This window comes from Antechinus flavipes, chromosome 1 (assembly GCF_016432865.1).
Source record: "Antechinus flavipes isolate AdamAnt ecotype Samford, QLD, Australia chromosome 1, AdamAnt_v2, whole genome shotgun sequence".
Taxonomy (NCBI): domain Eukaryota; kingdom Metazoa; phylum Chordata; class Mammalia; order Dasyuromorphia; family Dasyuridae; genus Antechinus; species Antechinus flavipes.
Genome location: NC_067398.1, coordinates 259,650,457 through 259,673,387, shown reverse-complemented (window position 1 = coordinate 259,673,387; position 22,931 = coordinate 259,650,457). Strand labels below are relative to the sequence as shown.

General features: G+C 33.3%; 1 protein-coding gene across 1 annotated transcript in view; it reads left to right on the top strand.

Moving 5' to 3' along the window:
* TRRAP (transformation/transcription domain associated protein) overlaps positions 1–22,931 on the top strand; it is a 137,914-nt gene that overhangs the window by 60,333 nt on the left and 54,650 nt on the right. The window contains 10 exon segments of the mRNA XM_052000683.1: positions 2,275–2,488; positions 3,164–3,289; positions 11,978–12,124; positions 13,213–13,415; positions 14,949–15,070; positions 15,387–15,600; positions 18,449–18,628; positions 20,047–20,193; positions 22,219–22,338; positions 22,619–22,906. Of these exon segments, the coding sequence (XP_051856643.1) occupies positions 2,275–2,488; positions 3,164–3,289; positions 11,978–12,124; positions 13,213–13,415; positions 14,949–15,070; positions 15,387–15,600; positions 18,449–18,628; positions 20,047–20,193; positions 22,219–22,338; positions 22,619–22,906 (1,761 nt within the window).

Sequence of the window (22,931 nt, the reverse complement as noted above, 5' to 3'; positions counted from 1 at the left end):
CCTTTCCTATTTATTCCTTGCTAATAGTAATTATGTAGAAACTTTGAGGACTGAGATATTCTCTCACATTTTACAAATATACTTTTTAACATAAGACATCATTTGACCTGGTCTAAAGTTTTAATTAATGTAGTAACTAACACTAAAAAAAAATCAATCTTTAATTGATATAGTACTATTAAAAAAATAAATGAACCTCAATTTTTATATAGACATTTTAATGGCTGATATAGAATTATGAACTTATCCTTGGTGATCATCTTTTGGTATATCATCAGATCAAAACTAGAAGTCACTGTAACATATCCCTGAGGCATTCAGTTGTTCAATTTCCCAAACTTGTGACCCTAGAATTTTTTTCTGCAAAAGTGATGCTGTAAATTTTATCCATTTTTTTTAAACCATCATTTTTGTTCTATATTTTGATGGTATTTGAAGGTTTTCTGTATTTAAGTTATAAAATCTATTGTGGAAGCTTGATGTCATGCTTGAGCTAAAACCACTGGTTTTTTTGAATGGCTACAAAATTTCCTACCTCATATACCTGTAAGTCTGCAGTGCATAATTTCTTATGAGTTTGAGTCTATATGTTATTTCTTTTTTGACTTGGTCTGAGGATTTCTTTCCTCCTGTTTTGTTTGAAAGCCTTTATGTTACTTGATGCATCTCTTTTCCTGGGGAAGATAGCTACTGCATCCCTGGTAAATATATTCACAACTAAAGCTCATCAGACTGATTTCAGAAAAAGCCTGGGAAGACTCATATGAACTAATTAAAAGTGAAGTGAACAGAACCAAAAGATCATTGTGCATAGTAACAGCAATATTATATGATGATCAACTGTATGATGATCAATAGTTGAATTATTCAGCGTTTTTCAGCAAGATAGTTATGTGACAATTCTGATGCTACCCATCTTCTGAGAAAGAACAGATGAATGCAGGTCAAATCGTACTTTTTAAAATTTTATTTTTCTTGGGGTTTTTTCTTTTTTCCTTTTTTTTTTTTTAGTCTTTGTTCTCTTTTGCATCATGACTGATATATAAACATGTTTTGCATAACTGTATAATCTACGTCAAAATACTTGCCTTTTTAAGGAAGGGAAAAGGAAGGAGGGAATTCCCAATTCAGAAATTATAGAAAACTAGTGTTATACAAGTCATTCCCCAATTGATAAATGTTAAAGGGTATATGAACAGACAATTTTCAGACGATGAAATTAAAGCCATCTAAAGTCTTAAGAAAAAATGCTCTAAATCACTATTGATTAGAGAAATGCAAATTAAAATAATTCTGAGGTAGCACTTCATACCTCTCAGATTGACTAAGATGACAGGAAAAGATAATGATAAATATTGGAGACATGTGGGGAAACTGGGACGTTGATACATTGTTGGTGGAGTTGTGAAATGATCCATCCATTCTGGAGAGCAGTTTGGAACTATACCCAAAAGGCTGTCAAATTGTGCATACCCTGTGACCCAGTAGTGCCATTACTGAGTCTGTAGCCCAAGGAAGTCATAAAGGAGGGAAAAGGATCCACATGTGCAAAAATGTAGCAGCTGTTTTTGTGGTAGCAAAGAATTAGAAAATAAGTAGCTGCCCATCAATTAGGGAATGGCTGAACAAGTCATGGTATATGAAGATAATGGAATCATTGCTCTGTAAAAAAATGATGAATAAGCTTAGAAAGGCTTGGAAAGATTTACATGAACTAATGCTGAGTGAAATAAGCAGAATCAGGAATACGTTGTACACAATAACAGCAAGAATATATGATGGTCAGCTATGAAAGACTTGATTCTTTGTGGGTCAGTGATCCAAAGCAATCCCAATAGATTTTGGACAGAAAATGCCATCTGCATCCAGAAAAAGTACTATGCAGACTCAATGTAAATCAGCACATACTATGTTCACTTTTCTTTCTGTTTTTTAATCTCTCCCATGGTTTTTCCCTTTTGCTCTAATTTTTCTCTTCCAATGTGAATCATAAAGCAATGTGTATTAAAAATAAATTTACAAAAGATTAAAAAAAAGAAAATTAATGTTAAAAATTATATTTAATTAAAAATTAAAAAAAGTTATATATTAAACTTCATTATCATGGTATCTGTCACTTTTATATAGCAACAATTATCTCATTTGAGAACATGTTTTTGTGACTAAATGCATTGTTGTCATGTTAAAGCTTTGTTTGAGACTACCTTTCTATATTCTTGTTTTAATACAACATTTTTCTTTTAAGTTTGTTCATCTTTTTTCTCCTTTTTTTAGGAACAACCTAACCAAGCTAACTTTGCAAATATTTGCACTGGTTTGGAAGTCTTGAGTTTCCTGCTAACTGTCCTTCAGTCTCCAGCAATTCTCAGTAGCTTTAAACCTTTGCAGCGAGGGGTAGCTGCTTGTATGACATGTGGAAACACCAAAGTTTTGCGAGCAGTTCATAGCCTCCTCTCACGCCTAATGAGCATTTTCCCCACAGAACCAAGTATGATCATTTTCTTCAATGTTTTTCTTTTATCACCACACCAATTAAAGTGATTAAGTAAAAGAGGAAGGGAAGCATGTTTTTCCAATGTGCTAATCTTCTGTTTTATGTGTTTTGTATTTTACTGTTTCATTTTAGTCTCTCCTTTCCATCCTTATAAGAAAAGTTGAAATAAGTAATCATTATCTTTAGACATAAAAACTTAATAACCTATGGCAGTCATTGCTTTGGCTTAAGAAATGTCTGCTATAAATTTAATGTCTTCTATAATTATTTTTTTTCTGCTTTGGAAGTGCAATTATTCATTTGTTGAACATTACTGTTTCCACATGGGAAAGGGAGATTAAGTGTAAAAAGTATTCTATCTAATATTGCACAGTTAATAAGAACGAGTTCTGATGTGTTATTAAATGCATTTATTTAGAACATAGTGTAATGGGAAAATCAGTGAGATCAGGATAACTCATTTGGATGAATAATGTAGAAACATGTGAGGACAGTTGGGATGCAGTGGTAGAAATTACTTCATCCACAAAAAAAAAAGTTGTTCCAAAAGGGCTTTGTTGCTCATTCTCAATAATTTCATTCACTGTCATGAATGCATTTATTATTGGTAAATTCAGATATGTATATGTAAATACAGATATGTGTAGTGGGATTTTAAATTTATTTCAGGTACTTCAAGTGTGGCTTCAAAATATGAAGAGCTTGAATGCTTGTATGCAGCAGTGGGGAAAGTTATTTATGAAGGTCTTACTAATTATGAAAAGGCTACAAATGCAAATCCTTCCCAACTCTTTGGTGAGTATTCTTTTTGTCAGCTGTAGTGTATTTGTTCATCTGTTAGGTTCAATGTCATTAAACTTGAATTCTCAATAAGAAAAATGAGGCATGATTTTTTTTTTCTAAGTCTAGAAAAACATGCAAATTTAGTTATTATTGTGATTTATACTGTTTAACATGGTGGCAGTGGTTATTCACAATGACTTCAAGACACTGGGAAAACCCCCTGAAATTCCTTCTAAATCAACAAAGACAAACTGAATTTAACTTTAATTTGGTCTAGTTTTAATGTCAACTTATTTTATTATCTTGAGAGGTAACATAATATAGTAGCAAGATTATTAGATAGAATCAGGAGAAGCCTGGTTCATATCCTTCCCCTGCCATTTCATTAGCTATGGTCATGAGCTAGTTACCTTAACTTCTGAGTTTCAGTTAACCTCAATTATAAAATGGTGCTGATAGGATGAAAGCTCAATTGAAATAATTATGAAAAATGCTTTGTAAACCTTATTAAGTACTTAGTTTTTTTCTTTTTTTAACGAGAGGCAGCATGGTAGAATGGCTGGCATTTATTAATCACTTACTGTATAATAAACATTGGGGATACAAATAGAAAAGCAAGAAATGTAAATTTCAAGAGATTCCCATTTTTATAGAGGAAGACTGTCTTTAGGAGCTTTCAGTGGCAAGTTAGTTAGATGGCAAAGCCCAGAGTCTTTAGAGTATAGCAGTAAAGCATTTAGTACTGTGTCTTCAGTGTCATTTCCATTGATAAAATCATAATGTTTTTTGATGTTGAACCATTTAATGGTGTCAAGGACTTCAGTAGCAAGAACTTTTCTTTTCTGGATTGCCAGTACTGTGGCTATTACAGGTTGCACTTCCACAAAAGTGGCTTTCCTGGATAATTGTGTGAGGGTGGACATCTCATGGTCTGGTTAGCATTACCTAAACTTCTTGAGCTTTATCTATCCATTAACCATGATTGGTGTTGGTGGTTGGAATGTTTGTGCCCTTTTTCCATGATGGTTTCTCTTCTTGTTAAAGATTGTGGGGCCCAGATTGGAAGGAGGTCCTGGTGTTTCAGGAGGAGGAATACTGTGATTCTCTGGGTTCTGGGCTTTTTTCCCCCCATTAAGGGTTGGGGAAAGGTGGGGTGATAAGGGTCATAGAGATAATTTGACTGGCCAGACACATTGCTAGTTAATTTGTTACAACTTAAAAGACTAGAAGAACAGGGTTCAAGTTTTCTCTGATGCATATTGACAGTATGGAAGTCACTTATCCTTTTAGGGCCAGAATTTCTCTGTTATCTCTGCATCTTTGGGGAGAATGTCATACCATGAATTTGTTGCACAGGAAAAATCATTAGATGTGGACCAAAAATGATCAATATTCAAGAAATTATAGGAGCAACAGCAAATGGAAATTTCTTGAAAGTTGGCAGTAAATATATGCCAACACTCTGAATCATGTCACCCTAATTTACCTCCATTTATCTCAAATGGTTAGAAACTGGTTTAAAATTTACTTGGTATCCCATTAACAAATGCACTATTTCTAAAAAACTAAGTAGTAAATTACTGTTACAGCAGGTAATTAATTAAACAATTAATAATTGTTTCAGTTTTGTTTTTATTCCCTATCCTAGTTTAAAGGATTCTTCTGTAATTGCAAAAGTGAATATTAGAAATCAAAGTAATTATTAAAAATTCAGTAAAAAATATAATTAAGTACGTGGTATAAATACTAGCTGAGAATTTTCACAAAGCTGTCAAAACAAGTAAAAGCGTTTTTCTTTTTAAAATGTGGTTTTTTCCTAATTTTATTACCTGTTGGCAAACATTGGCATATAAATTATAAGTTACACGAAAAATAACATATATCAACTGAGAAGTTCTGGTGTTCTGGTAGGTTTGCCATTAATTAACTCTGAATTTGGGTAAATCACATATATACTTTAAGGTTCCCTTATTGTCCTAGCCATAGATTTCATTGTTAAGCCTGAGTGAGGTAAGGTAATATACCTTGATTAACACTAGATAAAGAAATAAAAAAATAAATTATTATTTATTAGAAGATCAAAAAAGCTAGATATAAATCTAGGACTTACAGGATTAAAGGGAACAAAGCATAGAATGTCTAATGGAATCTTATGATGGTCTGGGTCTTAACCTGAGCTACACATGGAAAGATTAAAAAGTATTCTGAGAGATCAGGTCAGGAAGAAGTACCAGTTCCATGGATGCATGATGAATACATGAAGGCAAGAGAGAAAATTCCTAATTCAGTCAGCTAGTTCTGGTTAGCTAGGATTTGTCATTTATGCATGGGGAAATTGTAAAGTAAGACTGGAAAAGTAGGTGGAGATTTCACACAGCTAACCTCTGCATAGTTTGTACGTGGTACAACTAAAGGTGTTAGAGAATTGAGTATGATTTTTGAGCTGGATAGCTATATGGTCAACCTGTGCTTTTAGGAGGATTATTTCAGTCGCTGTAGGAGGGAAGACTGTAAAAAAGAGAAGAGCTGGAATAGTAGTTTGAGAAATTTAGTGAGAATTGATGTAGGTCTGAGTTAAAGTGACTGTGAAAGCAGGAAGGGCAAAGAAGAGAATTATGGAGATAAAATGGACAAGATTTGACACCCGTTTGGTTCCATATGTGACAACAGGAAGAATTAAAGGTTATATCAGAGTTAAGGACCAGATGACTGGGAGAATGGTAACCTGAACAGTCTGGAAGCAGGAGAGAGTTTAGACTAGACATTTGGTTAATAAATATCTGGTGATTAGATCTCCAAGAGTCATAATTTACTCTTAGAACCAACTGCAATGCTTCATTCCCAGAAGCCAGAAAATGAGACCTATTTATCTCCATTCACATCCCTTTTGGCCACATATCCAAGCCGTTTTGTCATTTGCCTGGCAGCACCCATTTTTTTCCCCTTTCTCCTTTTCTACCCAAGTACCTAAGGAGGTTAAATGACTTAATCTCGCAACTTTCACCCTGGTGGTGAGAGAGTATAAACTCATCTAGTCCACTTTATCTAACCAGCTCTCAGCAGAACATTGTTTTTCCATTTATCCATTCATTCAGTGTACCTTGGCATCAATGTTTGAGGCATTCTGCCCTCCACGTGAACACCTCCTCCAGTTATTTATTTTTTCCGTTGGATACAGGGATCAGTCAGTGTTACCATTGTTTGTTTCTGGAATGGTATTATAGTTGACTGATCCTTAGATCAGTTTACCATCCCTGTTATTCCCCAGTTAAAATTCCTTTCCCTGGCCATCTCTTCAAAGGACATCACCTTATGTGTTGTCTACTCCTTTTAGAATGTAAGCTTCTTGAAATTAGGGATTGTCTCCTTTCTTATATTTGGATCCCTACTGCTTAGTGTAATAGTTGGTATATAGTAAAAACTTAATTATAATTCATAAAGTTTTAAATCTAGTGAGATCCCAAGCCACTGAAGCACGTTTATCTCCATCAGATAAGTTTCTTAACTTTTCATGACATTTGCCATGACAAAAGGTCTTGTTGTAGTATTTCATTTCTATTTGGAAATTTCTATAGTTCTGGAACAGTTCTGCTTTTTAGTATATCAGAATGTTTATTCAGAATTAATCCTTCCTTTAATGGGGGCATGTTTTATGGCCTGATTAAGATGCCCATCTCTTACAAGCTCAGTTGAATTTTTTTTGACAACTGTTTCACAAGATCTTGAATGAGAAAGAATTTCATTTATTTTATCAATAAAAATTAATCCATTTCCAATCTTTGCTACTACAGTTTTTGTATTGTCTGCCTAGAGACATTGAGTGATACAGTAGGTAAAGTATTGGACCTACTATGTCAGGAAAACCTGTTTTCAAATCCAGCTTCAACCACTTACCAGCTCTGCAATTCTGGGCAACTCACTTAACCTCTGTCTGTCTTAGTTTCCTTTACTGTAAAATGGGGATAATACTGGTATCCCTATTCTAAGGTTGTTATGAGGATCAAATGAAATAATATTTGTTTGGTCTTTAGTATAGTGTCTTGTACAAAGTAAGTACTTAATAAATACTTTCCCTTTCCTCTTCCCATAGAACTTATTTTTTCACTATGGTGACCAAAATATAATTACCTTAAGTTGCTGATGAAGCATAGTGGTAATCATATTCTTTAACATAGGCAATAATTTTAACTCTCTGACAGCATTGATCTTTGGTGTATGTTTTTCTTCTGACACTAGACTGGCAGAGAATATCTAATCTTTATCAGTTAAAACTCAGTTGGGCTGGTGTACTTTTGCTTTTAATTAGTTCTGCCTATTGAGTGCTTGATTTTTAGCACACATAGTTTAATTGCTCTCTTTTGTTGTGTTTTTAATTCTGTGATTTTTAAAGAGTGGGTATAGCTCCAAGGAGATGTGTAATAGTTGTAGCTTTTAAGGAGCACATTTCAGTGACTGTTGAGATGTCACAATGGCTATTAATGAGGGAACGCGAAACATTTCAAGTATCATTCAAACCCACAAAGAAACAAATTCAATAAACTAGTGCAAAAAGTATAGTTGAAAACAAACACAAAGAAATGACAGTCTGATTGATCTTAGAAATAAAGCAAAAACCTTCAAAAGGACCTGGTAGTTGAAGAGATTGTTATTGATTCTTCTTTTTTGACAAAGGCTTCTTAAAGTGGGAAAGATAGTCAGATAATCTCTTGTGGTCTTCACAACCATTCTGGGATGAAGGTGCTCTTATTATTCCTTTCTTTTCCCCCCATTTTATAGTTATGGAAACCAAGCCCAGTAAAGAAATCAGTTTGAACTCAGATCTTCTGACACCAGGACCAGCAATCTTAAGAGATACCTACCTCTCAGAGATATCTAGTATTTTTATAACGTTTTAAAGTTTACAAAGCACTTTACAATTGCTATCTCATTTTATCCTTATTACATTTCTAGGAGACAGGTACTATTATCCTCATTTTAAAGATAAAAGGACAGAGTAAGTGATGAAACAGATAAAAATATAAAATGACACTTTGTGTCATTTTTTTGCTTTTGTTGCTACACTATTGCCAATAGTGCTGATTTACATAATTTTTAATTAAACTATCTATATGCATTAACTTAATTGATGATATAATTATTTGCTAGTGATTAATAAACTGATAAAACTATTGGAGAAAGAGAACCATATCCATTTTGATGTTCTTACTGGGAGCAAGACTAGGTAACAATTTGAAGTTGAATTGATTATTGTTTACAAGACACTATGCTGAATGTACACAAAAGGAAATAGTCCTGTCTTAAGGGAGCCTATATTCTACTACAAGAGAACTTGGGCATAAATAAGTAAATCTGAAGTAATTTCAGAAGGATCTAAAGAGTTTGTGAGAATGGCTGTGGCCTAATACATAGCTTTTGGAGCCATCGGTGCAAAATTTTTGATTGGACTCATGAGAACTGGTGAAATCACTTTGAGCATGTAGAGAATAGAGTAGAGGACTAAATAAGAGTCTTGACTGGCATCTGCTTTTAGTGGTTGGTGAGAGGAGGATGGTTCACCCAAAGACAGGGTCACAAAAACCTGTGGAGGAAAATGTGTAGAGCAGCTACAGGTTTAACTTGGTGACACTTCATGTCCATGGATTCTCCTCAGGGTAGTGAATAAGAGGTTTGGAAGGTTTTTTTTAAAATTAACAACATAATCTGATGAAACATTTCATCATCTCCTATAGTATTTGGTATGAGTATAAGCTCAGAGACAGCCTTAGTTTCAGTTCAAAGTAATAATCACCTCAAATGCAGCCAGCTGTTAAAGTAGTTCTTTATTGTCTCTTCCAAAATAACCCAGTTAGCTTTCTTTGGTTCTGAGAGCTCTCGTTGTTAGTCCTTTGCCTTTGCCAGCTTCTGCCTCTAGCTCAACTCCGACTCCTGGCTTCTCAATCCCCTCAACTGACTGATTTCTGGCTTTCAATCTCTTCAACTCTCTCTGAATTCTGGTTCTCCTTCCCAACTGACTCCTGGCTCTCAATATCTCCAACTCACTCCTCCCTGAGACTGAGAGCTTCTTATATATGATCTCTTAAAGGTGTGAACCTGAAGGTTGACTCTTCCTCTGAGAGTGGGATTATAGGAGGTGTAAATTTTGTGAATCTCTCGACTTGTGAACTCTAACGTGTGAGCTTTAATGTGTAAACTCTCTTAAAGGTGTGAGCTCTAATGTGTGAACCTGTGGTGTTTTTCTTCTTTAAAATAATGGTTCTCTCTGGGAGAGAGCAGGTTTCTTAGGGGAGGTTTTCTGGAGGCAGCCTTAGTTTCAGTTGAAAGTAATAATCACCCAAAACGCAGCCAGATGTTAAAAGTTCAGATCTTTTATTGTCTCCAATATAGCCCAGTTAGTTGAGGCCTATCTCTCCGCTTGGTTCCAAGAGCTCTTGCAGCTTTGTCCTTTGCTTCTGCCTCTGCTTTCTTCAGCCTCCAGAGCCAGCACCAAGTCGAATCTGTCTTGCCTCTGAGAGAGGACTTCTGGCTCTCAATCTCCCAGAGTGCTCCTCTCCAACCCCAGTCAATGTTCCGAAGTAAAACTCCTCACTCAGAGAGAGCTTCTGGCTGAACTCACTTGACACTCCCCTCTCAATCTAAATTCAGCTGAACTCTGTCCGAGAGCCTCTGTTTCTTATATATGAGAGAGAGGAATTGTGGGATATCTCCCAGCATGTTCTCTGAACCTAAGAGCTTCAAAGGAGGTGTGAATTCACAAAGTTACACAGTTTACTTTGTGAATCTCCCATACTTGTGAATTCCAGTGAGTAAAGGTGTAAACACAAGCATTGTATCAATTAGTTCTATTTGGTACCTTGTTTCAGGTTCTGGCCCCAGACATCTCAACTCTAATGACTTAACAGTTTGTAAAGATTCCAATATGAATCAATTACATAAGCATTGTTTCTATCAACTCTAGTGAGTTAACACCTTTTTTCAAGTTCTGGCTTATAATATAAAGTGATTGAAAAAGTTATTAATTATTGATCCATATATTTCCTTTATCATTTTTATAAAATCTTTAAATTGTCTCTCCAAATACATTGAAGGTATCCTTAATGAAAGCTTGACAAAGGAACAGGTAGGCTTTTACAGATGATTTTCTAAACATATAGGTGATGGAGAGTGCCAGAAAGTTTGAGCTCTTTTTTTTTTTTTTTTTTTAAAGCATTTAGTAGACCCAAATGAGTTCTTGTCAAGTAAAGTGATTGTTATGTTATGACCACAGAGTTAGCATTATTCACAATTTGCCTGAACTATCAATAGGGCATCATAAAACAGGAAAGCATAGACTTGTAGTATTTTCTGGTGTCATGGTAGCATAGAATGTACAAATAAGTAGAAAAATGGATTCTCTCTGGATGAAGAGGTATTTCAAAGACTCTTATTCACTGAAGACATAGTATTAATTTATTGAGCTTTGAAATGCTACAAAACTAATTTAGTTGAAAAGATTGACCTAGAGATTAACAAGGAATTGTCATACTGGTAAAAAAAAAAAATGTTGCACAGATTATGACAGGCAGTTAGAAGTTGTCCATTGAGTTGTCTATTAGTACATATAACCTTGGTCAAAAGCAATATTTTGATAATAAGCTGAGTACAGAAATAAATTGCAATAGAATGAATCCAGGTTACTTTGCCACATCTTTTTAAATACTGATAATCTGGTGGTACATGCTAAAAGGGTATATGATCTCAGAGGTTGCGAGGAGAGTAAGAAAAACTAGGATTAAGGGTTGACTATTGGATTTGGCAGTTATGAAATCATTCATAAGTTTCAGTGGTTACATTGGAAATTCAGATATCAAAGAGTTCAGGGGTATGTAAAAAGAAAGGAAGTGGAATGATTATAGACAGTTTTTCCTAGGGATTTATCTTTGAAAAGAGAAGAGAGGTAGAGAATAGTTTTAGGGATTAGTAAGGCCAAATGATAGGTTTTGAGCAAATGATGATAGCTAGATAGCAGGGAATGAACCACATAGATAGAAAGGAAATGATCAAAAAGGCAGGATATTTTTGAGGAGGGGAGAAAGTAGGATCAACATTACATGTGAAGGGGGGAGAGAATGGTGAATGTTAGGTGATTTTATAATTAGGGTGGGGAAGACTAGGGAAACATGGGCAATATGTTCTTTTTTCAATAAATTCTTAGTAGTTGGATAGAAAGTTTTAGGTGAGAGGATTGAGAGAAAAGAAAGTTTGAAGTATCTACTATGGGGATTATAATAGAGAATAATAAGTTTCATTTCTGCCCATCTGCTTCTATGTTCTCAGTTTCCTCTCAAATGATTTGGCAATCCATAGTATATTTATACCAGAATATCTAATCTATTATTCCATCAGTGAAAATTGATATTTCAGGGAATATCTCTTGATACAATGTTGTATGTATTAGTATATTATGAAAAGTCTCATAACATTTTGGATACTTGAAATTTTATTCAACTTATAAAACTTTTTTTAGTATGGAGCACCTGGAGGAGGTACAGATACTTAATAATGTATAATCTCTGTCTTTAGAGATCTGATATAATTGGAGAAGAAAGTAGTGATTACTCTATATCTTAAAAAATAATAAAATAAATAGAATTTTTTATTGTAGTCATATTACTTATTTTGTATCTTTTTCTCAAATGGTGACATTTTATGTTGTTTTTTTAGGTACCTTGATGATCTTAAAGTCTGCTTGCAGTAATAATCCAAGCTACATAGATAGATTGATTTCAGTTTTCATGCGTTCTCTACAGAAGATGGTTAGAGAACATTTAAATCCACAGGCGGCATCAGGAACTGCAGAAGCTAACACAGGTATTAATCTTTTTAGTAATATCATAGTGAAAATGAAAATGTTGTGTTAGTGGCCCCTCAATAATAATTTGTTTTATAAATTTGTATTGATTATTAAAGATTATTACATATTAAGCACTGAGATCCAAATAGCTAACAAAAAACACAATTTAAGTTATATTAAAGTTAGGTTTTGCATATATAATCATTGGAGGATTAAAAGATTAGGGAAATTATATAGAAATAAAGATTATAAGATATCTATTTGTGTCTCAAGAAAATTTGCCACTTGGTAGTATGTGTAGTCAAAAATACCTTAATCTTTTGAAGTAAAATATGTGGAACTATTTCTAAAATCTCATTTTCAGTAATGGAAAGAAATATCAGCCACAGACATTTAAATAGATTTTATTTATGTGTTCACTTGTGTGGTTTGTGCAAAGAGGACCAGTTGTGGCTGAAATTTCAGTGCAGCTAGGCAGAGGAGGACAGTGGGAAGATTAGTTACTGTGGAGGTAGTGGGCCTGAGTTCAGATCCTCACTTGGTTATTTACATGTGAATTTTTGGGCAGGTCACCTTTTTGTAATTGTTCCTCTATAAAATGGAGGGCTCAAATAGATGAGCTCGTAAGGTACTGTGCTCTTGAGCTCTTTAAGGTACTTAGGTCTTTTGATCCTTATTTTAAATACAACTGCTGGAAGCCCTTGAGTACTTTGTCCTTCGGGATCTATATTGTGTGGCTTCCGACTTTGTTGTATAAGATGAATCTTTTCTCTACCTCTCTCTATCCCCTTTCATTAATCATATTTGTTTCTCCAATATAGACTTCACCTCATATCTCCACTAATCTTCTAATAGCTGTGTGCTCCTTATTCAACTCTTGTAAAGTGTTGGAGGAAGGAGAGAATAAGGAGGAGGAGGAGGAGGAAGAAAGTTATAAAGCGTTTTGAAGAAGTGAAAATTTTAATAGATTTCTTCCAATTTTAAATGTAGCCACTTATAAGGGGATGGAGGGAGATGTTTGTATTGAGCACATTTCCCTCTTAAGATAACTAGTTATGTATAATCATAGAACTATAATCTCTTATAATCTGTTTCTGTATATTAGCAGGGACAAGTGAACTGGTTATGTTGAGTTTAGATCTTGTGAAAACTCGTCTTGCTGTAATGAGCATGGAGATGAGGAAAAATTTTATTCAGGCAATTCTAACATCACTAATTGAAAAGTCAACTGATGCCAAAATTCTTCGTGCTGTGGTTAAAACAGTAGAAGAATGGGTTAAAAATAATTCCCCTATGGCAGCCAATCAGGTAAGTTGTTAAAACAAAATGGCGATGTTGATATTAACTTTGTGATCTATTCATATAAAATTGCTTTCTGTGAATGCAAATAAACTTAGTTGCAAGATTTTTATAGTCTTTCCATAGAGATCTTTAATACAGAATCTTTACAATCATAATTCCTTTTCTGCTAAAAATTGATAGTAAGTTTTATTAATGCTTTTTGCTTTTGCATCAATCTTTTCATGATATCTTATCCCCAACCTACTCCCCATGCCCTTGAATAATTTATTTTAACTACTACTATGAGGACAACAAAAACCAGCCAATTAAGATTAATGATAGTGATTATAGTCTAACATCTCTATACTTCTAATCACTTCCCTTTCTGCTGAAAGAAGGAAGATTTTCTCACCTCTTATCCTGAGTCAAATTGAAGTTATAATTATTATGTGTTGTTTCACATTATCTATTTTTTAGAGGAGTCAAAATTTTCCATCGTATTGTCCCTGTTGAAAGAAGGACCTTAGTTTGTCTAAATCTTATTGCTCAGCCCAATGTAATATTTTTTGTGTTGTTCTTATTGGTGAAAGGTTAACTACTGTATGATAGAAGCAGCTCCTGAAATTTCAATAAAGGCCTTGCATAGGAAAGAAATTTTTTTTCTTTAAAATATGACTTTGGTCATTGTCTATTCTGAATATAAAGCTGAATGATTTAGTTAGGTTCTGACACATAATTTATTAAAAAAAACATTTCATTAAGTCATTTCTTTCTTTCTTTTTTTAATTAAAGCTTTTTATTTTCAAAACATATGTATGGACAATTTTTCAACACTGATTTTTGCAAAACCTTGTTTTATAATTTTCTCCCCTTTCTTCCCCCAGATAGCAAGTAATCCAATATATGTTAAACATGGTTAAAAATATGTTAAATCCAATATATGCATACATATTTATACAATTATCTTGCTGTACAAGAAAAATCACATTAAAAAGGGGAAAAAATATGAGAAAATAAAATGCAAACAAATAACAAAAAGAGTGAAAATGCTATGTTGTGAACTACACTCAGTTCCTACAGTCTTCTCTCTGGGCGTAGATGGCTCTCTTCATCACTGAGATCTGATCACATCATTGTTGAAGAGAGCCATGTCCATCTGAATTGATTATTGTATAATCTTGTTGTCATGTACAATGAACTCCTGGTTCTGCTCCATTAGTCATTTCTAAATAGCTTTTAGACTGACTTAAGACATCTTTCTAAAGTTCATGTTCATATGTGTGTGTGTGTGTGTGTGTGTGTGTGTGTATGTACGTGCACAAGCATGTAATTAAGATACATCCTACATCAAAGTGAACATAGCACTTAGGAAATTTTAAGCATCCATGTTTGAAAACCGTTATTAAAAGGATCTTCTTAAGTCTTTCCTTTTAGAAAGATGATCTTGCTCCATTATGCTTGAAAGAAGTGTAAAAGGTTATTAAAAAAGATGTTTGAAATATTTTGGGATATGTCATTTTTCAAATTTAGAAAATTAATTCTCTTTTTAAAAATTCGCAGACACCTACACTTCGTGAGAAGTCCATTTTGTTGGTGAAAATGATGACTTACATTGAAAAACGTTTTCCAGAAGACCTTGAATTAAATGCTCAATTCTTAGACCTTGTTAACTATGTCTATAGGTAATTATATCAGTTAATCAAATATTGTAACTGTTTGATTCCTATCCATTCATCTTCTAGCAATGAAAAGGTTTAAAAGAATGCTTTTAAGTACCTAATCAAATAACTTATAGTAGGAATATTAGGGAAGAAGCTATCCAACTGCCACATGAGCCATTTAAGTGAACTTTGTGATTATTTGCATTTGAGAGAAGGTTTTTGCTGCTGGTTTGCTTAATGGCCAAGGAACAAAAGAAATTCTAATAAAATAGATACTGAAATAATAAAATCCTAATGAAATAAATTTTGCCTTCCATTATGTTTCCTTTAACTATAGAGATGAAAATCTTTCTGGAAGTGAGCTCACTGCTAAACTAGAACCTGCCTTCCTTTCTGGCTTACGTTGTGCTCAGCCACTCATCCGAGCAAAGTTTTTTGAAGTCTTTGACAATTCCATGAAGCGTCGTGTTTATGAACGTTTGCTTTATGTGACTTGTTCTCAGAACTGGGAAGCCATGGGGAATCACTTTTGGATCAAGCAATGCATTGAGGTAGGATCGCATTCAGTTCACTATATGAATTTGAGGTTTATTAAGTATCTTACAACTGACTCTATGCTCTAAAATTGTAAGAATTTGTGCTGTTGTGTAATAGTGCTAGAATTTCAGCTTTTGCAATATACTTTTTTTTTTTTTATTATTATAGCTTTTTATTTACAAGATATATGCATGGGTAATTTTTCAGCATTGACAATTGCAAAACCTTTTGTTCCAATTTTCCCCCTCCATCCCCCCATCCTTTCCCCCAGCTGGTAAGTTGACCAATACATGTTAAATATATTAGAGTATAAATTAAATACAATATCTGTATACATGTCCAAACAGTTACTTTGCTGTACAAAAAGAATCGGACTCTGAAATAGTGTACAATTAACCTGTGAAGGAAATAAAAAATGCAGGCAGACAAAAATAGAGGGATTGGGAATTCTATGTAATGGTTCACACTCAACTCCCAGAGTTCTTTCTCTGGGTGTAGCTAGTTCAATTCATTACTGCTCTATTGGAGCTGATTTGGTTCATCTCATTGTTGAAGATGGCCATGTCAATCAGAATACATCCTCATACAATATTGTTGTTGAAATATATAATGATCTTCTGGTCCTGCTCATTTCACTCAACATCAGTTCATGTAAGTCTCTCCAGGCCTGTCTAAAACCATCCTGCTGGTCATTTTTTACAGAATAAAATTCCATAGCATTCATATACCCCAATTTATTCAGCCATTCTCCAATTGATGGGCATCCACTCAGTTTCCAGTTTCTGGCCATTACAAAGAGGGCTGCCACAAACATTCTGCTGCAACAGACTTTAAAAATGTTAGAAAAAACTTCTTTTAACTTTAGTATTACGATGGCATACTTGAAATATAGCCTTACAACCATATTTAAATATGGACATCATAAAGGAAATTTCAAACCAAATTTTATTTCCCATTGTTTTGAATGCAGATAGTACAATAAGGTGTTTTTGGTGCATTGAAGCCTTAAAAATGCCAACTCAAATTGCCTACATTTAGCAGAAACAAATTAGAGAAGAAAAACATCTCTGCTGTGTATACTTTCCATGATTTAATCCAGTATGACTATGGTAAATGTAATAGGTATCTTAGAATTTTAACACCATATGATAAACCACTGTAGTTATTTTTTGAATACTTTTCAGGAACCATTTTAAGATAAAGAGGTTTGTCAAATGTGCCACTTTCAGATAACATAAAGCTTTGTTTCTAAATTGTGATTCTTTTAGATTGTCACATAGCTTTCTTCATTATATAGCCAAAACTTTGTTGAGTCTTGAGTGTGAAAAGTTTTTTTTTTTTTTTAATTATTTCAACACTGGGAATTTGAACAATATCACATTCAGTTCTTAAATGCTCAAAGTATCACAGAGCTAATTAATCTCTGTATATTTAATGCCATGATCTTATCAACTTTATGGATCTTCCCTTTTAAACTCTTAAAAAGCTGTTGAGCAAAGAAATCTATATTAAAATCTATATGAATTGATTCATTTTCCGGTGTTTGAGTCTAGCATAAGGATAGGGTAGGAATTTCATTAGATGTAAAATAAATTCTCTTTAAATCTTACTAACAAGGGTAGATTCCTTGATGTTCCTATTAAGACTCTGATTTACTTGTTAACTTGGGATAGAAGAATATTCTGGCAATTTTGGTCAGTAATTTTACCCCTTGAACTTAACTTAATTAATTTATCTTTGCTTCAGTTGCTCACTTTAAGAATTACTGAAGCTATTAGGAAAGTTATTTTCTACTTGTCTTTATATCTGTATTGAGTAATAATAAAATAAATATTAGATAAATTTTTTTTTTAAGACAAGTAAATTTTAAATAAGTATTTAACCTGATAAAAGACAGCAGAAAGTCAGTACTGCTGGTAATGTCTCTTTAACACAGAAGTGGTTTTTGTGGCAGTACATCATTATAGTGTCTGATTGAATAGATTATTTTTTTCTACCTTTTCCTCTCCAGTACTAGTCTTTTATTATAGAACTACTATGTACAGAGGTTTTGGGTGCTAAGGGAGATAAAAGAATATAGCTAAGACATGGTCCCTTTCTAGAGTTTTCATTCTGAAAGGGGAATAAGATGCCAGTACACATAATAGCAAAATGCTTTATTAGGAAAGAAATGAGATTGGAGAAGGAAGGTCATGAATAGCAAGAATTGGGGAAACTTCTTGTAGGTGGCATTTGAGTTGAGCCTTCAAAGATGGGTAGAACAAGGAGCAAGAGGGAAAACCTTTCAGGTACAGTGAAAATGAGAGCAGAGTCCCAGAGGGAAGGGCAGCCCAGGACACATTTGGAGAGCATAGGCGGCTATGTGCTTCAGTGGTTAGAGCGCTAGGCTTGTAATGCAGAAGATCTGAGTTCATAGCCTAGTCAGTAGATGTGGGACTTGGGCAAGTCACTTAGCCTCTGTTTTATCTCAGTTTTTACTGCAAATTGCAGGATAATAACAACACCAACTTCTTAGAATTAAATGAGGACTTAGTAGTTGTAAAGTGCTTAGTATAGTGCTTGCTACAGAGTAGATACTTAATAAATGCTTGCTCTCTTGATAAATGTTTTTCTCTGTTTGACTAAAACACATAAATATATGTGTAGGAAGCAATAGGCTAGCTAGAAAGATAAAATGGTACCATAATATGCTATATGGACCAAATGGTTTGAAATTTGACTAATGACAAAATGATAGATAAAACAATCCAACTCAGTTTCATTTGACAATATTAAACATTTATTTATAATCTGCAAATTCCATTTAAAATGATGTGGTGTTTTGTTTTCTCCTCAATAAAAACTTTTTTTTTTTTTTTTTAGCTCCTGTTGGCAGTATGTGAAAGAAACACTACAATTGGTACAAGTTGTCAAGGCGCTATGCTCCCATCTATTACTAATGTTATTAATCTGGCTGATAGTCATGATCGAGCAGCATTTGCCATGGTAACACATGTCAAACAAGAACCCCGAGAAAGAGAGAACAGTGAATCCAAAGAAGAGGTAAGAGTAATTTTATAAATCCATTTTTGGAAGAGACTGAAATGTTTTTTTTTCCCAAAAGAAAACTTTAGCAGCCATATAATTTTTAGGTCAGAGATATATGCATGTTTCATCCCTGAATAATAGTTAGGTTTTTAATTTTTTCCCCTCAGTTTCTGAACATTTTGCCTTTGAATTTGACTTTGAGATCCTTGACATCATTTCAGTGCTTTTTTTGTTAGTTTGTTTTTTTAATTCATTAGCAAATTGAATATAGACTAGCAGACTCAGTCATGAAGACCTGAATTTTGATCCTGCCTCAGTTTAGCTTTCTCATTTGTGAAAATGGGGATGATAATGGCATCAATTTCACAGGATTGTTGTGAAGATCAAATGATATAATATATAAAGTATTTTGCAAATCTTAAAAGACTATAAATTAAAACACAATAAAATTATCATTATTGTTATCAAATTTTGCCAACTTTTTGGTTTTCTTTTTGAATGAGAAATATTTTACCAAAATAATGGATTGTTATGAGGCCTTTGATAACCTATATGAGACAGCACTAACAATTTAACCAGATAAATATGTGTATTGAAATCTTTCCAGTGTAGATTTAGACTCGTAAAGACTATTTAATTTTTTTGTTTTTCGAAAACAATCTTTAGTGCTGAGTATAGATTACTTTATACATTTTGTCTTTTTCCTATAAAAGGAACATTTTTATTACTGATGTGTGAATCAGTCTTTTCCCTAAATTACATCTAGGCCATTTGTGCATTTGTAGGAGAAGTAGGAATATTAAAAAATTTTTCCTTTGTTTTAATAATTCCCATGTATAAAATTGATATTTTAAGTAGTACTTTAAGAATCCTGTATTTCTGTAAGATAAAAAAGTGCTTCCAACTTAGATTTGTAACTAATGAACAATATTAGAGTTGAGATAATAATGCAGATAAAGGGGATTTTGGAGGTGAGGGGCACAGAATTACTTTTTGGAAATTTCAACTTTTTATGACATCTAGAAAGTTTTGGATGGCCAGGATGATTTTTTCCCCACTTTGTCTTAAGCAATCAGTTGAATATTATATTATTATGCCAGGCTTATTTTTGAATTTCTAAAGCAACCAAACAAATTTCTCATATAGTGAAATTTAAAGAATATTATTCTGACTTCTAATTGGCTTGATGTTTATCTGCTTTAGTTTTCCATTTTTTTAATTTTGATGATTTGTTTTAAATATTTTAGTGTTTTTAGCTGGATTCAAAAAAAGCTAAATTGTCTAAAAAACAAGCAATACATTTTTATGGAATCAAATCATACTTAATGAAATTATGATTACAAACTTTTGAGTACCAAGCCTTTAGAAGTTGCTATTCAAAAGTACTGTCCACCAGATTTAATCTAACTAATTTAAAATTTTATTTGATTTAGGATGTGGAGATAGATATTGAATTGGCTCCTGGAGATCAGACTAGCACACCTAAAACCAAAGAACTTTCGGAAAAAGACATTGGTAATCAATTACACATGTTGACCAACAGACATGATAAATTCCTTGACTCTCTTCGAGAAGTTAAGGTTTGTATGTTGAAATAGTGACTTCTTATCTGAAGAGCCTATAAAATGCTAAAGTAATATCCCATTGTAAAACTGATCTTTCTTTCATTTCACATTTCACTTGCTTAATTAACTTTTGCAGTCCTGGAAAACTCCAAGTAATCATCTTATTTAAATATTGTAGAAGTTAGTTATATTGTCTGATGGGAGAAGAGGACAGACTCTTGAAAGATAGGTTAACTACATTATTTCCTCATTCCTGTTGCAGATAATTTGAAAAATAGTCTAATAATGAGGTACATAATTTTTTTAATAGCTTCTTCAGTATAAGTTTTGATCTGATGACATTTTAACTGAAGAGAGGCATTTATGTTTGCATGTAAGAGGAAAGAATGTAGGGCAGCTAGGTGGTGCAGTGGATAGAGCACCAACCTTGAAGTCAGGAGGACGTTCAAATCTGACCTCAGACACTAAACACTTCCTAGTTGTGTCATCCTTGGTAACCCCAATTGTCTCAGCATAAAAAAGGAAAAAAAGTGTGTTCATGTCTGTGAATGCATTTCTATTACTTATTCTATTTTCATATAAAATAAGGGAAATTTTAATTATAGAATTTCAGAATTGGAAGGAACCTTAAAAACCATCTAATTGAACCTCAGATCAAATGTAAAATATACTATTTGGTATTTAAAACTCATGAGAACTTGACCTCTTCATTTCTTACTTATATTTTCCTCCTCTCTAGATACTCCTAAGATCCAGGTATTCTGGAATTTTTGGCAATTCCTCAAATATAACATTCCTATCTTTCCTCTTAGTTTTCCTGACTTCCTTCAAAAATCACATAAAAGTCCATGTTTTCTCAGTTTCTCTTCCACCCCCTGATTGCTAATGACTCCCTTTTCAGATTATCATAATCTATTCTTTAAATATCATCTATTATTTGCCTTATTTACGTAGTGTCTCCTATTAGAATAACAGTTCTTAACCATGAGCTTTTTTTTTTTTTGGCTGAGGCAGTTGAGGTTAAGTGGCTTGCTTAGGGTTACACAGCTAGGAAGTGTTAAGTATCTGAGACCAGATTTGAACTTAGGTCCTCGGTCCTCCTGACTTGGTTAGTGCTCTATTCACTGCACCACCTAGCTGCCCAATCATGAGCTTAAAAAAAAAAAATTCTGGTAATTGTATTTTAGTTTAATTAGTTTCTTTTTAATCTCATGTATTTTATGTATTTAAAAGCAGTTTTCCAAAAAGGGGCGCATAGAGTGCCCAAAAGGTCCACTATCTTTTTGAGGGTAATAATTGTTTTTGCCTGTGTCAAGGGATGTATGTCTCCACACATGTACGTATATCTGCCACTTTTATACTTTTTTTTAAAAATCAAAATTATCACCAGGATATAAAGTATATTAGAAAAGTTTTTCTCTTTCTATTTTCCAAATTTCTTTTTTATATTTTTCAGCATGATATTTACTGCAGTAAATGAAATAGGTTTTGTGGGGTTTTTGTGGTCAAATAGGTTCATTACTTTGTGGTTAATTTGGTGATGAGCCTCCTTTCTCTTATATTAGCTAAATTTGACTGATAAATGACAGACATAGCCTTTCATTTTAGTGTTAGACTTGACAGTATTTAAGTTCTTCCAACATAGCTTTTGAGTCAGAAGTGAAATAGGAAAGAACATATAATAAAACATTTAAAATGAGTTTAAAAGAAATAGTTTTTAAAAACATACATGTGCTATATGTACATTAAAGAGTTATGATAGATACATTGATATGTATTAAAACTTATTTAAACTTACTAGTAATGGAAGAAAGATTTCTGTATTGGAATCATTTTATGTAAATTAAGTTGAATTGTTTTTGTTCAGTTTCATTATATTCACTGTTGGAAACATGATAATTTCATTAAATTTTGTAGATTAAAAATACATTTTGAGACAGATTGTGTTTTAATACCATAAAAGTTTGTTGTATTCACTAGTTTACATAATATAAACTGTTGACCAACTGAGCTGAATGTTGTTCTTTTTTCCATCTGTAGACTGGTGCATTGCTCAGTGCCTTTGTTCAGCTGTGTCATATTTCTACAACATTAGCAGAAAAGACCTGGATCCAGCTTTTTGCAAGATTGTGGAAAATTCTCTCAGATCGACAACAACATGTGAGGTTTTTAAAGAAAATACTTTGAAACTTCATATTTGTATTTCTGAATGATGTAACTTTAATTCTTGTTGTTTTAAATTTTTATTTTCTTCGATATTCATATTTTTATTATCCCTTAAAGAAAAGGAATCTTGGTAGATTTTTATTTTAAAAACAAAGCGAGCCAATAGATCTTGGCAGTGGAACAAATGTTTGAAAATATTACTGGGTTTTGTGAAAGAAGAGATATTGGCATTGTGTTGATTTTGAGAGAAGGTTTGTAAATGTTTTTATTTCAGGCTCTTGCAGGTGAAATAAGCCCATTCTTGTGCAGTGGTAGTCACCAAGTTCAAAGGGATTGCCAGCCAAGTGCTCTAAACTGTTTTGTGGAAGCTATGTCACAGTGTGTCCCTCCGATTCCTATTAGACCCTGTGTGCTGAAATACTTGGGAAAAACCCATAATCTTTGGTTCCGTTCTACATTAATGCTAGAGCATCAGGCTTTTGAAAAAGGTCTGAGTCTTCAAATTAAACCCAAACAGACAACTGAATTTTATGAACAGGAGAGTATAACTCCACCTCAACAAGTAAGTAACCTCCTTTTTTCATTAG